The sequence below is a fragment of the Hemitrygon akajei genome, chromosome 7 (genome assembly GCF_048418815.1).
Source record: "Hemitrygon akajei chromosome 7, sHemAka1.3, whole genome shotgun sequence".
Lineage (NCBI taxonomy): Eukaryota > Metazoa > Chordata > Chondrichthyes > Myliobatiformes > Dasyatidae > Hemitrygon > Hemitrygon akajei.
Genome location: NC_133130.1, coordinates 136,044,867 through 136,065,113, shown reverse-complemented (window position 1 = coordinate 136,065,113; position 20,247 = coordinate 136,044,867). Strand labels below are relative to the sequence as shown.

The 20,247-nt window shown below is 40.1% G+C and overlaps 1 protein-coding gene across 1 annotated transcript in view; it reads right to left on the bottom strand.

Moving 5' to 3' along the window:
* Window positions 1–20,247, bottom strand: part of LOC140730956 (arrestin domain-containing protein 1-like) — an 81,985-nt gene that overhangs the window by 44,842 nt on the left and 16,896 nt on the right. Inside the window, exon 2 of the mRNA XM_073052058.1 lies at window positions 10,093–10,203. Coding sequence (XP_072908159.1) covers window positions 10,093–10,203 — 111 coding nt within the window. The remainder of the gene's footprint in view (window positions 1–10,092; window positions 10,204–20,247) is intronic.

Here is a 20,247-nt window from a genome sequence, read left to right as displayed (position 1 = left end):
TTGCACTCGTTCTAACTTAATTAATTCCTAAAGCATTGCAACCAGAACTGCATGCAATATTCCAAGTGAGATCTCACCAATACCCTGTACAACTGTAACACAACGTCTTAACCCTTGTACTCAATATCCCAACGGGTAGTCAAAACTGCCCAACACATCACTGGCACCAGCCTATCCACCATCAAGGACATATATACAGAATGTGTCAGTAACATCATGTAAGATCCAACCACATACCTTGCTCATGGACTGTTTGTCTAACTCCCATTAAGGAGGAGGCTACATACTATTCACACCGAGACTACCAGACTCAAAAATAGTTACTTTCCCCAAGCAGTAAGATTGATCAACATCTCCACCCATTAACTCCACCGCTACTTTTTTATTTCACATCAGTGACTTTATATACAGCCCAGCATCACTTTACGGACATACAATAAAAGTATAAAAGCTATCTCGAGGAAATCTGCAGATGCTGGAAATTCAAACAACACACACAAAACGCTGGTAGAACACAGCAGGCTAGGCAGCATCTATATCTATCAGACCTTCGTCAGGTCTCGGCCCGAAACGTCGACATTGCTTCTCCCTATAGATGCTGCCTAGCCTGCTGTGTTCTACTAGCATTTTGTGTGTGTTGTTGTATAAAAGCTATCTTGTGCATTTATATCTATTGTGTGTTTTTTTTAAATTGTGTTCATCTTTAGTGGGGGGGTTTTTGTGCCGCATCGGATCCGAAGTAATAATTACTTCATTCTCCTTACAATAGTGTACTGGAAATGGCAAAAAACCACCTTGAATCTTGACCAATAAAGTTTGTTATACACCTTCAGCATCCTTTCTACCTGTGTTGCCACTTTCTGTTATAAATCCCCACAGACTACTGCATTTCAATGTGAATGTATTACCCTGATTTAATTTCCCAAAAGCATCACTTAGCACAAGTCCAATCTGCCATTCCTTTACCACTTTCCCAGTTAACCTAGACCATTTTTTCAGCAGCCTAATCAAGTTTGGAGTGAGAGAGGAGACAATTCACAGGTCTGAGTGAGATTTTAAAAAGGAGTGATTACAGGCTTTTGTCATTTTTCCAGTGGCCCAATTGGGAGCAAGAGAGGAGACATCTCACAGTTCTGTGAATGAGATTTAAAAAGGAGCATCCATGGTCTTTCGGCATTTTCTGGCAGCTGAATTAAAGAATGATTCATCGGCAAGTACAAATAAAGATAAGGTAGGGACAAGTGGAGCAGCCATTGTGAGTGGCCCAGTATTAGAATAGAGAGACTTTGGCGAGAAACATGCTTGGGCAAGGTATAAATCTGGTAAATGTCTTCTTCTTTCTTCATCTGTTAGTACATAGTTAGAGCAGTAAGAATGGCTCCAGGGGCTGTGTTGTGTTTTTTGAGAGAGTTGTGGGAGTTCTGGGAGAGCTCCAGCCATCCAGATAACAGCATTTATACCAGGTGCACCAAGCTGAAGCTCCTGAGATAACACGTTAAAGAACTGGAGTGCAGGCCGATAACCAAGAAGGTAATGGATTGGAGCTACAGGGAGGTGGGGTCACTTCTAAGTTGCAGGAGGCAGGTACCTAGGTGACTGTCAGGAGAGGGAAAGGAAACAGGCAGATAGTTCAGAGTATCTCCGTGGATGTTCCCTTCAATAATAAGTAAATCACTTTGGATACAAGTGGGGGGGGGGGGGGGGGAACAACCTACCGGGGGAAGCCACAGTGTCTTGGTCACTGGCACCAGCTTGGCACTGTAGCTCAAAAGGGAAGGGGGAGAAGAGAACTGCAGCAGAGATAAGGATAAGACAAGGGAATCCATAGTTAGAGGAGTAGATACGAGATTCTGTTGACAGTATAGAGACATGGCATGTTGCCTTCCAGGTGCCAGGATCATGGATCTCAGATTGATTCCACTGCATTCTAAAGGGGGAGGGTGAACAGCCAGGAGTCTTGGTACATATTGGCATCAATGACATAGGCAGAAAAAAAGGAGGTCCTGAAAAAAGAATTTGGGGAGCAAGGTATAAAGCTGAAAAGCAGAACCTCCAGTGTAGTAATCTCTGGAGTGCTGCCTGTGCCACTGAAGGCAAAAATAGGATGATTTGGCAGATGAATGCATGGTGAGGAACTGGTTCAGGGGAGAGAGCTTTAGATATATGGATCACTGGGATCTCTTCTGCCAAAGGTAGGACCTGTACAAAAGAGACTGTTTACACCTGAAACTGAGGGGGACCAATATCCTTGTAGACATGTTTGCTGAGAATTGTTAGGGCGAGTTTAAACTAATTTGGCAGGGGGATGGAAACCAGAGCGAGAGGGCTGAGTATGGGGCAGTTGGAATACAAAGAGGCACTGTGTAATAAGACTATCAGGAAGGACTGGCAGATGTTAGGGCAAAACTGCAGTCAGTGGAATGAGTTGCAGGAAAACGGGGACAACATTGAAAAGGATGACGAATACAGGACCAAAGGCATTATATTTGAATGCATGCAATATACCGAATAAGGTAGATGAGCTTATAGTGCAGTTAGAGATTGGCAGGTATGACATTGTGAGCATCACTGAGTCACGGCTGAAATACAATTATAGTTGGGAGCTTAACATCCAAGGATACACATTGTATCAAAAGTACAGACAGATAGGCAGAGGGAGTGAGGGAGTGGTGTGGCTCTGTTGGTTAAAAATCCATAAAAAGAGGTGACATAAGATTGTTACAGGATTGGATAGTTACAGAATTGCAAAAGTAAAAAGACCCTACTGGGAGCTTTTTACAGGACTCTGATCAGTATCCAGGATGTGGGCTATGAATTACAAAGGAAGAGAATGTCAAAATAGAAATGTTTCGATAGTCATGGGGGGGGGGGGGGGAGGTGATCCAATATGCAAGCAGATTAGGAATATCAGGTTGGTTCTGATTTTGGATCCTAAGAGAGATGGTTTTATGGACAAATCCTTCAAACCTGTTGGAATTCTTTGAGGAAATAAGAACCAGGATAGACAAAGGAGAACCGGTGCATGGTGTATACTTGCACTTTCAGAAGGCCTTTGACTAGGTGCCACACGAGGTTACTTAGCAAGGCAAGAGCCCATGGTATTACAGGACAGATAGTAGTATGAAAAGATCATTGGCTGATTGGCAGGACACAAAGAGTGAGAATGAAAGGAGCTTTTTTCTAGTTGGCTGCCAGTGACTGCTGATGTTCTACAAGGGTCTGGGTTGGGACCACTTCTTTTTAGATTATATGTCAATGATTTGGTTGATGGAATTGATGGCTTTGTGGCCAAGTTTGCAGACAATATAAAGTTAGGTGGAGGGGCAGGTAGTGTTGCAAAAGCAGAAAGACTTAGATTAGGAGATTGGACAAAGTAGTGGCAGATGGAATATAGAACTGGGATTGGTTAGAAACAACCTATCATGTAGAAGTTCATACTAACTATTCCTAACCAGTCCAGGTCTATCCAAATACTCATAGAATAGCTTCCAATAGCTCCCCACTGACCGATAGTTTCCTTGTTTATTCTTAGAGCCTTTCTTAAACAGAGAAACAACATTAGCTATCCTCCAATCCTCCAGTACCTCACCTGTCACTAAGGATGATTTAAATATCTCTGCTAAGGCCCTTGTAATTTCTGTACTTTCCTCCCACAGAGTCCAAGGGAACACCTTGTCAAGCCCTGGGATTCATCCACTCTAATTTGCCTCAAGATAGCAAACACCTCCTCCTCTGTAATCTGTACAAGGTCCATGACCTCGCTGCTGCTTTGCCTACTTCTATATACTCTGCGTCTATCTCCTGTGAAAATACAAATGCAAAAAAAAACCCATTCAAGATCTTGCCCATCTCTTTTGGCTCCATGCACAGATTACCATGCTGATATTCCAGATGAACAATTTTGACATTTGTGATCCTTCTGCTCTTAATATATCTGCTGAATCCCTCAGGATTCTCCTTCACCTTTTAGCCCTCCTGATTTCTTTCTTGAATGCCCTCTTGTATTTCTTATACTCCATAGCAACTCATTTGTTGCTACCTGCCTATACCTGCTGTTTCTTCCTACCTACACCTTTGCCAAAAAACAGCCTGTCCCAATCCACACCTGCCAGATCCTTTTTCTTTTCCTGATAGCATCAAAATTGGCCTTTCTCCAATTTAGAATAAGAACCCACAGACAAGACCTATCTTTTTTCATAATTACTTTGAAACTAGTGGCATTATGATCACTCGAAGCAAAGTGCTCCCTTACACTAACTTATGTCATCTGCCTTGTCTCATTCCCAAGTAGGAGATCAAGTATCGCACATTCTCTTGTTGGGACTTCTATGTACTGATTAAGGAAACTTTCATGAACACTTTTGATAAACTCTATTCCATCTACTCCTTTTACAGCGTGGAAGCCCTAGTAAATATATGGAAAGTTAAAATCACCTACTATAACAATCCTGTTTCTTGCAACAGCCTGCGATCTCTCTACTAATTTGTCCGTCTAAATCGAGTGGGCCATTGGGTGGCCTATAATATAGCCCTGTACTGTGGTCATGCCTTTCTTATTCTTCAGTTCCACCCATAATGCCTCAGTAGACAAAATCTCCAGTCTGTCCTTACTGAACACTGCTGTGCCACTTTGTCTGACCAGTAACGACATCCCTTCCAGCCTGTTGCATCTAAAAGAGTGGAACCCCAGAATACTGAGCTGCCAGACCTGACCCTCCTGCAACCAAATCTCACCAATGGCTACACTATCATAATTCCATGTTAATCCATACCGTCTCATCTGTCTTACCTACGATACTCAGGACATCAGTCGCACAATGCTCAACCATTTGATTCCTGACTCTATCAGCTATCTCCAAACCTCTTCCTTATCTGTTCTGGCACTCTGGTTCACATCCCCCTGGAACACTAGTTTAACCCCGCCTCCCCCCACCCAATACAGCACTATCAAAACTTTCTGCTGGGATATCAGTACCCTTCCAGTTCAGGTTCAAACTGTCTCTTCTGTACAGGTCCCACTTTCGCTGTAAGAGCGCAATGATCCAAATATCCAATACTCTCCCTCCTATACCAACTCCTTAGTCATGTGTTAAACTGTATAATCTTCCTATTTCTAGCCTTATTAGCATGTGGCACGGGTAGCAATCTTGACATCACAACCCTGGAGATCCCATCCTTTAACTTAGCACCTAACTCCCTGAACTCACTTTGCAGAACCTTGTCACACTCCCTACCCATGTCATTGGTACCTACTTGGACCATGGCCTCTGGCTGTTCACCCTCCTACTTAAGAATGCTGCAGACTCAATCCGAGATGTCCCGGACCCTGGTACCCAGGAGGCCACAAACCATCTAGGAATCTTGATCTTGCCCACAGAACCTCCTGTCCGCTCTCCTAACAAATCCCCATCACGCATTTCACCTCTTCTGTTCCCGCCTTCCCTTCTGAGTCAGAGCCAGACTCAGATGCCTAGCATCTCTACTGCTCTAACTGAGCAAATAAAGGAGGAAGAACAATGAACTGTGGGGGAGAAAAAATAACTACTTACAGCTTTTATTCCTTTTCCCACTCAAGCCTCCCCACACTGAAGCCTTGAAGAGCTAAAGCCTCCAAAACCCCACTCTAACTCTCTCCACTCCAAGAATGGCCATCTTGCTTGCACCCGCCTTACTTTAATTTGTTCTTGCCAATCAATCCCAAGTTGCTGCCTTTTCTACTCAATCCTTGAACCAGAGTGAGTTATGCCTTCTCAGGCTTCCCATCTCCAATTTGCCATTGCTCGTTGTGTTTATTTTTGCCATGTTTACTGCATGAGCTCCACGACAAAAAGGAATTTCATTCCGCCTTGGTGTAAGTGACAAACAACTCATTTAATTTGAAAGGGAAGCTCCAATCCCATTGCTGCTTGTAAGGAGTCTGTATGTTCTCCCCATGATTTTGTGTGTTGCTTCCGAGTGCTCTGGTTTCCTCCCACATTCCAAAAACATTCCGATTTGTAGGTCACACAGGTGCAATTGGGCACCATCCAGTACCTTAATTTGCTTTCAGTTGACTCTATTGCAGGGGATATGGCATGCAAATAGTGGATGGATCTCCAATCAAGTTGTAGTTGTCTCAGCCAATCATGCCGCACAATGTTGGCTCTCCTGATTTTATCACAGACAAGCCCAATGTGGCTTAAAGGTTGTTGTATTTTTCACTGTTATGAATGTTATTCCCATGGGGTTATCTTTTTCTGCAGGCTTCAGTTCAGTATCTTTGAAATGCTGTTTCATGGAATGACTGAAACAGATGAAATTTAATTGATTTGCAATTCACTTCTGGTGTAAGCACAGTCCTTGTCTATTGAGCAATTGAACGCATCTTTCTTTCCAACGTAGCCAGCCATTACTGCTCTTTTTTTTTTATGATTACTTTCAGTCGGTATTCACTGTTTATAAAGCTGCAAATTCTTCTTTTTTCTGCCTTTTTAAAAAAAAAACTTGAATGTCTTCTCCCCTTCCAAAGAAAACGTGATTTTTTTTTCAACTGAAGTGTAGCCACCTTGGGCTCATCTTAAAAACAGCTCATCACCATTGTTAAGGTTTTGTAACTCAAAGGTATTGAACTAATTCAAAGGAAAACAAAGCCAAAAAGGCTAGTCTAACTTGTTTTTTTTTGCTTCAAGCGAGGCATGCACATATCACATGGTAGCATCATGATGTATGCAATGAACATCTTTTTAACATATAACCATAATGAATTACATAGATAATGCTCAATCAATATATTTACAATCTTACTCAAATGTGGCTTAAATATTAAATACACAACATCCTTCAGAGGTAGAAGAGTACCATCCTTATGGTCTTGCTTTTGTGACTCTAGTCCTTCTAATATGGTTCGTTCTTCAATACCTGAGTTGTTGAGTTCCCCTCCTCACCTTGTGGTGCATCAGTGGCAACCTTGCCACTTCTTTAACATTTGTCTGTTTTTTTACAAGGCCAAGTTGCTAGCTCGACGCTCAACCCGGCACGGATGGAAAGTGTGCAAGATCCGGTTGGATTTGAACCTGTGACCACTCACCTCAAAGTCTGGTGTGAATGCCACTATACCATCCTTATCAGTAACCCTGAAGTGGCCCAGTAATTGGCATTTCAAGAATAAATGCTGGTCTTACCAGCAAAGCCCAGATGAAAAAATGTGAACAAATTAAAAAAATACAAAATCCATTTTCATAATCTATTTTTGCAAAAACACCAATTCTAAAACTCAATCCTGAGCAGACATGAGATATGAAAGCAAAAGAATGACATCAGTTCAAACATTCTTATATTGAAAATAAATCCTACATGAGGAATTTCTAGATTTGGAAGAGATTATAGTTAATTATTAATAGCTAGCATTCAGTTTATTCTAATTAAATAATCATTAATAACAGAAATGGGGAAAATAACCTTATCCACATTTCCTTCATATATTTAAAAATAATCTGCTCAAAGTCCAAAATTGCCATGGAAACGGTATTTTAATTGTAGACATTTAATTCAACTTGATTAAACTTTAAAAAGGCTATCAACCTCAACCTATACAAAATACTGTCCATTTGAAAACAAATCAAAATTAAATTCATGACTTATTCCTTATTCTTTCATCTTTAACAAGTTTTAACAGAAGTTTGCTTTTAATTTTTACTTCTGCTTTCAAAGATACTGCCTGACCTAGAGTTTTCCAATACCTGCAACTTTTAAAAAATCCATTTATTTGTAATTGCTCAGGGACAGTATATCTGCTTGGGAATAGTTCACCCAAAGAGTGACCCATCTTCACAACACAATATTCTGAATACCTTGGTAATTGGTTAGAAATTAATGTAGTCTGAAGAAAAGCAACTGTAAACATACTTTAATGAGAGATGTTTCCTGTTAAGCTAAATTAATCATACCTGTTACTGTCAATTAATTCTACAACTTATGTGGGGTACCTCATTATCAGAGTGCTAACATTTTAAGCAATATTCATGATAAAAATTATTTAAGGAATTCAACCCAAACCTAGGATTATGGATCTAAATTGCACAGTGCATAAAATGCTACATCTCAATTATATCTAACTAAAAAACAATAAACCTGCATACATTCTTTCATTTACATTAATATTGCTATTCTTAAACTACCTAATGATATTTACAAGTTCCTAGAAGATGTTCCTAGATTCTCATTTCAAACATTGCGTCCTTTACATAATCCTCATTTGAAGGTCCGGACTCTGTTTACCCCCCTCCCCATAAAGCATTATTCACTGGAATGCTGTTGAAGACACTGCAAAAATATGGTCTAGGAGGTTATAAGTAATAGTAGGTTACTAAATTCTTGCTTTATTATAACTAGCTACAATAGTGTCTTCAAATACTATTCATATATACAATTCCAAACAACCCCAGTAATCATAATGGAAAACAAGTTTCTCAGTTAAAAAATTGGGATCTTGTTTGGGTATTCCAATCACAGATTAAAAAGTGTACCAGAGAGTTCATTGTTTTTATGCTTCAATATTATTCGAGCTCGCACTTGCTCGCTAAACCATGTGATCAAATGGTATTACTAATACAAATATGCAAAACAAAAAATAGTTTCTACTATAAGGCTTCTAGAAAAAACAAGTTTTCAAGGTGTATGCAATTTTGTTATTCCAAAAATGATTCTGGTTTTGTAATCTTATTTCAGAATGTATAACTTACAGTAACTAACTGTGGAAAAAAGTTTAACAGCATTTCCTGGATTCCAGTAAAAGGCAGCATATTTTCACAACCCAATTATACACCAAGAGCTGATGAATCACTGTTGCCTCCTCTCAAAGGCAGGGAGTTCACCAGAAGCTAGTGACTATGTATACTATCATTAATGCCATGAACTGGTTAAGCACCAATAATGGTGCTCATTACATCCTGGAAATTTAAACTGAAATAATTACAGTCAAGCAGGACAACAGAAAATGCCAGAACTATTCAAGTCAAGCAAATTGTTAATGTTTCAGGCTGACAACCATGTGACAAATTATTGTAGATCTGAAATTTTAACTCCACAGTAACTTTAGTGTACATTACTTATGCATAAATGGGAGAAATGCTTCCTTCCTCCAAAGCACATATGGTATTGCATCAGAATATGACTGCTTACTTTCAGAACAAATGACAATAGCCAGCAAGGTTCAGCTCACATTTTTCAAATGATCTTGCCTTCATTTTCAAGCATTATTATTCGGTTTTGCATCCAATCAGATTGTTTATCTCTTAAGACAGACGTTAAATTACTTGTCTAAGAAAAATGTGGCACTCGCAACTGAAAAGTATTTTAATGTTACTTCTGTTTTAGTTATCTTGTTTAAAGTGATATCAAAATACATCTGAAAAATACTAAGAATCTAAGAATAGATGGCCCTGGTGAATCTCAGCAACTTCTGGCTGGTGGCTAATGAAACAAAAAATAAATACTTTGTGAATCACTCTTTTTCTGGTAAACAATCATTGCAAACAAGTCCCCTTTTTGATGAATTTGATGAAGCGAGGCAGCAGGTCAGTCACCAAGAGCGAGGAAGGCCCAAGGTTCTATCAATTTAAGTGCCGAGTGAATTGAAAAGGTCGGGTACAGTCTGAATCGAGGCAGCGGGGTCTGGTGCCCAGAGTGTATTGAAGCAACAGAACCCGATGTTTGAATGATGATTTAAGTGCCAGGCACCAAAGTGAGGGACGGGCCAATTCAGCTTGCTGCTCCACATTATTTACTCAGCTCTGTGCTGAACTGTGGGTCTCAAACTCTTTGTGGAGTTCAGCTCAGAACACCATTTGCTTGCATTTATTATTTGCATGATTTGTTTCTCTTCCTCTCTGCACGCTGGGTGTTCGATGGTGTCTCTTTTAAAATGGGTTCCTTTGATGTCTTCATGTTGTGGCTGTCTTTTAGGAGATGAATCTCAAGGTTGCATAACGTAGATATACTTTGATAATAATTGTACTTTGAAGCTCTGAAACAAAACCACTCACGAGCAACATCACGACTGTAAAGTACCAAAGTCAAGTAAGCTACTGACCCAAGCATTTCAAATCAACTCACCTTTTTCTGCAACACTGAGTGTGCTGCTGAAGTACTGCTCCTCCACCAGCCATGCCGTATCATTTGCCTTGTTGGCAACCCCACATGATCCAATGCAGTTTACTTTCAGAGCTACCAGAAAGGAAAAAGGAAACAAGAAAAAGTTAGAAGCTTAGTTTATTATTAAACCTAGGAATTAGCATGAGCAGAGATCAAATATTTCAAATAAACATTGTGCACAAAATGAAATCATTGGTTAAGCTTAGTTTTCTGTAAAGATTGCAAGACCGGGCCAAAAACACAAGTATATTTATACTGTATAGCAGCTGGCAAAGTAGGATTTAATAAATACCAGAAAACTGCAGTGGCTCCCTCCACTTTGTGTTACACCTGTGCCAAATGTTCTTGGACATTTGATACAATTTTTTCACAGTTCCTTCACTTCTTTATTTTAAATTGAACTCAAACATGGGTGTTAGCAAAGAAATGAAGCTCAAGCATAATTACATTGGCATTAAAAGAATAGCTCCCACTTGTCGTAAGTAATCGGAGTAAAAACATATCAGCAACGGATATTGTGCTTTATTTCTAGCTTTCAACGATATTTTGCAATATAAAACAAACTAGTGAGCACTGGAAGAACTTAGCGAGCTGAACAGCATCTATGGTGGCAAAAAAAGTGCAAGTCAACATTGAGTTGAGACCCTACATTAAGTCTGAGAGGGAAGAGGAAAGACTGCAGGTGTACAGCGATAGAGTAGATTCAAAACATATATCAAGCACAAACAAGAGAAAATCTGCAGCTGCTGGAAATCCGAGTGACACACTCAAAATGCTGGAGGAACTCAGCAGACCAGGCAGCATCTACGGAAAAAAGTACAGTCGATGTTTCGAGCCGAAAATTTGTCTGTACTTCTTTCCCCCACAGATGCTGTCTGGCCTGCTGAGTTCCTCCAGCATTTTGTGTGTGTTGCACATATATCAAGCAACTCAGTAAGACAAGTTTCTGAAATAAGCTCTTAATTTACCATTTTACATACTGTATATTCTTCCCTTGTACCCATACCACTATTCAGTGATGCACTTGAACAGTTAGCTAATATTTAAGGGATTGCTTAGTTTTTCTTAAGCTACAGGTGCACTGTCAATAGTACATTGGTACAATCCTCATTAATAAAGAACCATTCTCATTAATGAAGAACCAACATGCACACAGTATTAAATTTCTACAGTAACACACGACATCTTGGTAAAATCTTTGAATAAATTATGTTAGCTTATAATTAAAGCTGCTAAGGAAGGTAGTGGGTCAAGTCGGAGAAGTGTGTTCCTTGTATGTTGGCAAGCTGCCTCCACATACAATTAGCATTACAATAACTTATCAGCTCCTCTGAAACAATATCTCCATTTTACTTCCTCAAGCAGTCTTAAAAGATAGGACTGTACGTGCACATACATAGGTATTACTCATGGAATATGTCATTATTGTGAAGTTTTGTCATGAACTCCCTTGTTTTCAAATTGCTATTGTTATTTTTTTACAAGGTACACAAGATCTGAATCAAAATTCTAGTTTCTAATCCAGTCCCAAATTGAACAGCTATGGCATTGTGCAACTATTTTAGCTGTCAAGGCCATAAACTCTTCACCCGACACAGAGCACGCAGCTACGCAACCGTATTATCAATTTTCACCACTATTACAAGACAATAGGAGACAAACACAAACAAAATCCCAGGCCATCACTCCACAGTTTAGAACAATACTGTAGAAGTCTGGAACAAGTTACTTATCTGAAACCAAGGTATACACAGCTTAGGAAGAAAAAGAGAAATTAAATTTAACAGTTTAGATCTTATCAAGTTACACACCCTAAGAAGATATTTGTCTGCACAGGGTTTTTGAATATTAAGTGCATGCAACCAAATATTTTGGAATGTGCTGGTATCTGTCACCATGTTTTCAAATAAAATTTGCAGATAGTTGCTCAAAAGTTATTTAAAAGATATCACAGAGTCATGATGTTATAAAGCACCTTACAAGCAACTTAAGTACTTCACGAAGAATAGTGTTGCAATGCATGATGTAATATAGTCATAAAACCAGCAATATTACAATGTACATGATTCATTACTTACTGTCTCCAGCACATTATATTTTCTCATAATATTTAACTTGCAGCAACACTCCATCAATAAGTTTTGTTTTACACAAAGCCTAGCCCCTCAGTGTCCTTTAATGAAAGTCATGGCCTTTCCCCATACAGCTTTTGCATTGTTTAAACCAAGTTTCAGTGCAGCTCTCAATGCTGCAAGTCTGTGCCTTGGAAAATCTCTGTCTACAATATTTTGATAAGGAAATCTCCTTGTAATGCACGAAGCTGTTTCAGGAAGGCCAAACTGTCTTTCATAACCCTCCTGCCACAGTCAGGTGTTCACCTCAGTTTCTCTCCATGTGATCAGCCTTCTCATTCAAAGTCTACAGACGGCAATTACAATGGGATGAACCTCAGTGAAGACGACTGCATCCTTTTCCAGGCCTTCTTGCAAACAAACACTCCACAAGCAAGACTGGAGGGATTTCTAAAGGACAGGGTCTACTAGCACGTGAAAGGCAGAGTCTGATTAGAAAACAGTGTGGTTTTGTGTGCAGGAAGTCATACTTTCAAAACAGTGTTTTGAAGAGGCAACCAAAAAGTAGATGGGGTAGGAAGGGTGTTATTTACTTGGACTTTGACAGGGTCCCACATGACAGGCTAGTGTGGAAGGATTGGTCCCATGAATGATAGACTCCTATGGAGTGTATGAGCTCCTAATTTGTTTAAAGTGGCATCACAGGTATGCGGGGGGGGGGGTCATTTGCAGACCCCCACCCCCCCAGTCAGTTCGTATTGGCAACATCTCTTCTATGATCTTTATCAGCACAGGTGCACCACAAAATTACAGGGAAGTAGAGGCGCTGCAGTGTTTTCTTCATAATTGCATTTACATGCTGGGCACAGGACAAGTTCTCCGAAATGATACCACCGAAGAATCTACTTGCTTTACACTTATGACTGTGTGGCTAAACACAACTCCAACACCATATTTAAGTTTGCTGTCGACACCATTGTTGTAGGCCAAATGTAAGGTGATGAATCTGCATGTAGAAGGGAGATTGAAAACCTCACCATAACCACCTCTTACTCAATGTCAGCAAGACCAAGGAGCTGATTATTGACTTCAAGAGAAGGAAAACAGACATGCATCAGCCAGTCTTCATCAGAGGATAAGAGGTGGAGAATGCCAGCAATTTTAAATTCCTCGGTGGTATCACTTTGGAGGACCTGTCCTGTGCCCAGCATGTAAGTGCAATTACGAAAAAAAAGCACGGCAGCACCTCTACTTCCCTATAATTTTGCGAAGATTTGGCATGACATCTCAAACTTTGACAAACTTCTATAGATGTGTAGTGGAGAGTATATTGTCTGGCTGCATCACAGCCTGGTATTGAAACACCAAAGCCCTTCAACAAAAATCTTAAAAAACTTAGTGGATACAGCCCAGTCAATCACGGGTAAAGCGCTCCTCACCACTGAGCACATCTACAGAAAATGCTGCTGCAGGAAAGCATCAAAAAATCATCAGAGACCCAACACCCAGGACATGCTCTCTTCCCACTGCTGCCATCAGTAAGGTGGTAGAGGAGCCTCAGGACCCACACCACCGGGTTCAGGAACAGTTATTACCCCTCAACCATCAGGCTCTTGAACCAAAGGAGATAACTTCATTCACCCCATCTTTGAAATATTCCCACAACTTATGGATTCACTTTAAAGAGCTCTTCATCTCATGTTCTAGGTATTTGTTGCTTATTTATTTTTTACTATTATTTCTTTCACTTTGTATTTGCATAGTTTGCCGTCTTTTGCACATTGGTTGAATGCCCAAGTTAGTGCAGCCTTTCATTGATCTGTTATAGTTATTGTTCTATGGATTTATTCAGTATGCCTGCGAGAAAATTAATTGCAGGGTTGTATATGGGTGACATATGTACTTACATTTACTTTGAACTTTGGTGAAAAAGGCACTTAGCATGTCATGACAGTGAGTATAGGAGTTGGAAATTATGGTGCAATGAGATGTCATTGGTAAGGCCTTACATGGAGTTCTGTGTACAACCTTGGTCATCCTCTTATAGGAAAGATGTGACTAAAATGGTAAGAATGCAGAAAAGATTTTGAGGATGTTGCCAGGACTAAAAGCTCTGAGCTATAGGGAGAGGTCAGTCATACTAGATTTTTTCCGTTGGAACATATGAAAATGAGAGGTGATTTATTAGAGGCATCAAAAGGATAGATAGTAAGAAACTTTATCCTATGGCAGGTGATACCTGTTAATAGTTAATCGAATTACCTCAGATCTGTACTCAAGTCAACACGGACTAAAAGGCATGTCTTGAGTCTAAAACAGCACAAACACAACAGAAGAGAGGCGGCAGGCAGCCTGCCTGACACAAATCCAAAGTTGTTCAGGGAACTGGAATATAGAACAGGAACAGGTCTTTCAGCCCACTATGTCTACATTGAACACTACACCAAATTAAACAAAATTTCTTCTGCCTGTTCCTCCATTCTTTGCATACTGGTGTATCTATTAAATGGCCTCTTAAACACCACTATTATATTTGCTTACACCACTAGCTCTGACAGCTTGTTCCGAGTATCTATCAATTTCTATGTAAAACAAAACTCAGCCCGCATATCTCCTTTAAATTTTCTCCATCACTTTAAATGCAGATCCTCTTGTATTTGACATTTGTACGATGGGAAACAGATTGTGACTACCGTATATATCCTATCTAAGCAGAGGGTTACAGGCACAGCTCAGCACATCACAGCAATCTCCATGGTTTCAATGTCTATATTTCTTGATGTGACGAATTGAGGATATAAAAATCATTTTAAACCTATGTAACCTCTGGCTAAAAGAATACCTGGGACTGAATAGGAATTTTTGAACTCTGTCTTCAGCAGTTAGCTAAAATAAACCGGTTTATACTGGTTCTCCATTGGTGTGCAGAGATAAACATTGAGAGCTGATAACATTATACATTGTACCCTCGTTTGAGTAAGGAGTGCAGGACTCACCGATAAGGACAGGAATGAACATCCGTCTGTAATTAAGTCAGGGGCTTGTAAAGAGAATAACTGTTAAGGACTGGACAATACACCCATCTGTAATTAAAACCTTGATTTCATGAACTCTCTTATCTGTAACCAAGTTTTGCACCAACAGACTTGGTGGGAGTACCAGTTCTAATAACATCTGCAACAGTGATGTATGGGACTTACTATGTATAAATATACGGCTGTAACCAGACTAAGGGGTCCACTTGTTGGATGGTGGCAGTACTTACGTGCCTTCCCTTTGACAACTGGGTCCCAAACTCCTGCAGGAGGGTGTGCAATAAACTGTTGTAACTATAAGAAGCTGGTCTCCAGAGTTTTATTCATATTCGACTTTAACAGATGCCTCAGAAAAGCAGCCAGCACAATCATATATCCCAGCCACCCCAGACATTCTCTCTTCTGCCCTCTCCCCATTGGGTAGAAGATACAAAAGACTAAAAGCATGTACTACCAGGTTCAAAGACAACTTCTATCATACTGTTATCAAACTCAAGCTTTTAAAAACCAACAGAAGACAACTAAAAACCCACAAGGAGAGAAAAGATGAAATACGAAGGTAAGCTAGCCAATAATATAAAAGGGGATACTGAAAGTTCTTTATCCCCCCCCTCCCCAGACATAAAGAAAGTAAATGAACTGAGAGTGGGCATCAGACTACTGGAAAATGACTCTGGAGAGATAATAATAGGGGACAAACTCAATAAGTATTTTGCATCAGTCGCCACTGTGGAAGACACCAACAATATGCCAGAAACCAGAGTATCAGAGGGCAGAGGAGACTGTAGCTGGTATTACTAAAGGAGAAAATGTTTAGGAAGCTGAAAGGTGTGAAGGAAGATAAGTCACTGGACCAGATGCACCATACCCCAGGGCTCTAAAAGAGGTAGCTGAAGAGGTTGTGGAGGTATTCAAAATGATCTTTCATGAAATAACTAGATACTGCATGGGTTCTGGAAGAGTAGAAAATTGCAAATGTCACTCAAAACATTAAGAAAAGATGGAACCAAGGACAGTAAATTTCAGGCCAGTCAGCATGACTCCAGTGGTTGGGAAGATGTTGAAGTCCATATTAAGGATGAGGCTTTGGGGTACTTGGAGGCACACAATAAAATAGGCCTAACTCAGCATAGTTTCCTCAAGGGGACATCCTGCCTGACAAATCTGTTGGAATTCTTTGAGAAAATTACAGGCAGGATAGGCAAAGGAGAATCAGTGGATATTGTTTACGTTTAATTTTCAAATGACCATTGACAAGTGTCAACACAAGGAAATCTGCAAATGCTGGAAATTCAAACAACACACACAAAATGCTGGTGGAACACAGCAGGCCAGGCAGCATCTATAAGGAGAAGCACTATCGGCGTTTTGGTCTGAGACCCTTTGTCAGGACCTGACGAAGGGTCTCAGACCGAAACGTCGACAGTGCTTCTCCTTATAGATGCTGCCTGGCCTGCTGTGTTCCACCAGCATTTTGTGTGTGTTGACTGACAAGTGTCACATGTGAAGCTCCTAAACAAGCTATGATTCCATGGAAAGATTACAGGAAAGATGGACAGAAGATTGGCTAACTTGCAGAGAAAAAAAGTATGAATAAAGGGACCTTTTCAGGTTGGCTGCTGGTGACTAGTAATGCTTTGTAGGGCCAGTATTCTGACCACGTCTTTCCACATTACATATCAATGATTTCAATGACAGAATCAATGGCTTTGTGATCAAGTTTGTGGACAACACAGACAAGTGGAGGAGCAGGTAGCATTGAGAAAGCAGGAAGTCTGCAGAAGTACTTAGATTAGGAGAATGGGCAAGGTGACAGATGGAATACAATGTAGGGAAGTAACTGCACGGTCATGCACTTTGCTTGAAGGAATTAAGGCATAAACTATTTTTCTAAACAGGGAACAAATTCAGAAATCTGAGGTATAAAAGGACTTGGGAGTCCGTGTGCACAATTCCCTGCAATGAAGATTTCAAGCTTGCAGGTTGAGTCAGTGGCAAGGAAGGCAAATAAAATATTAGCATTCATTTTGAGAGGACTACAATATAAAAGCAAGGATGTAATGCTGAGGCTTTATAAGGCATTTGGTCAGACCGCACATGGAGTATTGATTAGTTTTGGGCCCCATATCCAAAAGATGTGCCAGCATTGGAGAGGATCCAGAGGAGGTTTGTGAAAATGGTCCTGAGAATGAAAGGGTTAATGTACGATGAGCATATAATAGCTCTGGGTCTGTACTCCCTGGAGTTTAGAAGAATGAGGGAGAATCGCGTTGAAACTTATTGACTATTGAAAGACCTAGATAGTGGATGTGGAAAGGTTGTTTCCTATAGAGGAGTCTAGGTTCAGAATAGAAAGATGTCCATTTAGAACAGAGATGAGAGGAATTTCTTTAGCCAGAGTGTGGCAAATCTGTGGCATTCAGTGCCACAGATGGTTGCAGAGGCCAAGACAATGGGTATATTAAAAGAGGAAATTGATAGGTTCTTGATTAGTAAGGGCATCAGGGGTTACAAGAAGGTAGGAGAATAGGGCTAAGAGAGATAATAAATCAGCCATGATCAAATGGCAGGTAGACTCGATGGGACGAATAGCCTAATTCTCCTTCTATGTCTTATGGTCTTCTATCCATAATAATTTTGTCTACCTCTATCAAAATGCCCCTTATTCTCCTACGCTCCAGGATATAAGGTCCTAACTTATTCAACCTTTCCTTCTAATTCAGGTCCTCAAGTCCCAGCAACAGCCTTGTAAATTTTCTCTGTACTCTTTCAATCTTCTTGATTGATATTTTTCCTGTAGACGGATGAACTGAATTGCATACAATACTCCAAATTTGGCATTACAAACATTGTATACAACTTCAATATCTCAACTCTTATACTCAATACTTTGATCTATGAAGGCCAATGTGCCAACAGATCTCTGTATGACTCTGTTTACCTGTGAAGCCAGTTTCAAATTATGGATCTGTATATCCAAATCCCTCTATTCTACCACACTCCTCAGTGCCCTACCAGTTGTTGTGTAAATCCTACCTTTGTTTGTTTTCCTAAAGTACAACACTTGTCTGCTTAAATTCCATCTGCCATTTTGCAGCCCATTTTTCTAACCTGTCCAGATTCCACTGCAAGGTCGAATAGCCTTTCTCACTGTCAATTATGATTCCCTAATCTTGGCATCTCTAGCAAATTTGCTTATCCAGTTTACCACATTATCATCCAGACTGTTAATATACATTAGATGCCAAACAACAACTGATCCAACATGGACCCCTGTGGCACACTACTACTCACAGGCCTCCAGTCAGAGAGGCAACCCTTTACTACCACTCTCAGGCTTCTCACAAAACCAATGTTGTATCAAATTTACTACCTTATCCTGAATGCCAAGCAATTGAATAATTTTGAGCAACCTCACACGCAGGACCTGATCAAAAGCCTTACTAAAGTCCATGTACACATCAACTGCCTTTCCTTCATCAATTTTCCAGGCAATCTCTTTGAAAAACTCTATAAGGGTAGACATTACTTACCACACAGTTATGTTGACTATCTTTAATCATTCCTGCTTATCCAAACACATATAATACACACAACTATGTGTATCTAGATAGACAGGGATGATTAGGGGTAGCTAACATGGCTTTGAACGTGATAAGTCATTGCTAACCAAAGTTAAGAGTATATATGTTTTGTCTCTTTTGAAAGATATAGTTTATGATCACAAGATCCTGCTGGACATTAAGAATTCAACGCACTAGAAATCTACCCCAACAGTGAGTCACTCTGGTGCTCCTCCCCCTTTTCTTTCTTCCACGGCTTTCTGTTCTCTCCCATCAGATTCCCCCTTCCCCAGCCCCGTGTCTCTTTCAGCAATTAACTTTCCAGCTCTTTACTTCACCCCCCTCCCGGTTCTCCTATCATCTTGTGTTTCTTCCTCCCCTCTGCCCACTTTCTAACTCTGACTCATCTTTTTTTCCTCCAGTCCTGATGAAGGGTTTTGGCCCGAAATGTCAGCAATAGTCTTTTCCACAGATGCTGCATGGTCTGCTGAGTTCCTCCAGCTTTTTGTGTGTTGCTTGAATTTCCAGCATCTGCAGCTTTTCTCTTGTTTGTAACTATACAAGATATGATAAGTTTGCTGATAAAGCAAGATAAGTGGTGTTACTGACGTATCTCCACAGAAGTTAGTCATAGATTTCTCCTCTTCCTGGAAGACTTGCAATAGCTTGAAACATGCTGCAACACTTTCAAAGAGCACATCAAAATACACATGCCCTTCAAAGTTGTGCTGGTAGTAGATGTAACACAGAAACTATTCCATTTCTACATGAAACATTCCCAAAGGGAAAATATTGTTCTAAATTAACAGGACAGCATTTTAAAGTCAAAGCAACGCACATAGTAAGCATGGTCACCATTCAAATCTTACACATTTTACAAAAGTGCCATATATTTTCCTATCACTCCTGAAAAGCAGGTTCAGATCACTTTTAGAATGATGAAGCATTTTTCTTTCTTCTCTCACTGATTTGAATGAGTTTGGACAAAATGGTCCAAAAGTTAGGTTAAATGCTTAATGAGTAAACTGCCAGCAATATTCAAGGTGAATTCGTTAATTGATATAGAAAATACAACATCACAAACACAACTGAGCTCTCTATTAAGAATTTTTAAAAATTTCAAATGTGTTTATGAAGTCAACTCTCTCCGGGTGCTCCTGGGCAGCATAGTAAGAGTGGTTAGAGCAAAGTTGTACAACACACCAGTGATCTCTGATGAGAATTCAATTCTTGCCAATGTCTGTAAGGAGTTTGTATGTTATCCCATTGACCACGTGGGTTTCCTCTGGGTGCTCCGGTTTCCTCCCAGATTCCAAAGTGATATGGTTAGGGTTGGAGTGATGGGCTTGTTATGTTATGTATGGTGACACTTGTGGGCAGCCTACAGCATAATCCTTGGACTGTGTTGGTCATTTGACACAAAACAATGCACTCACTATATGTTTT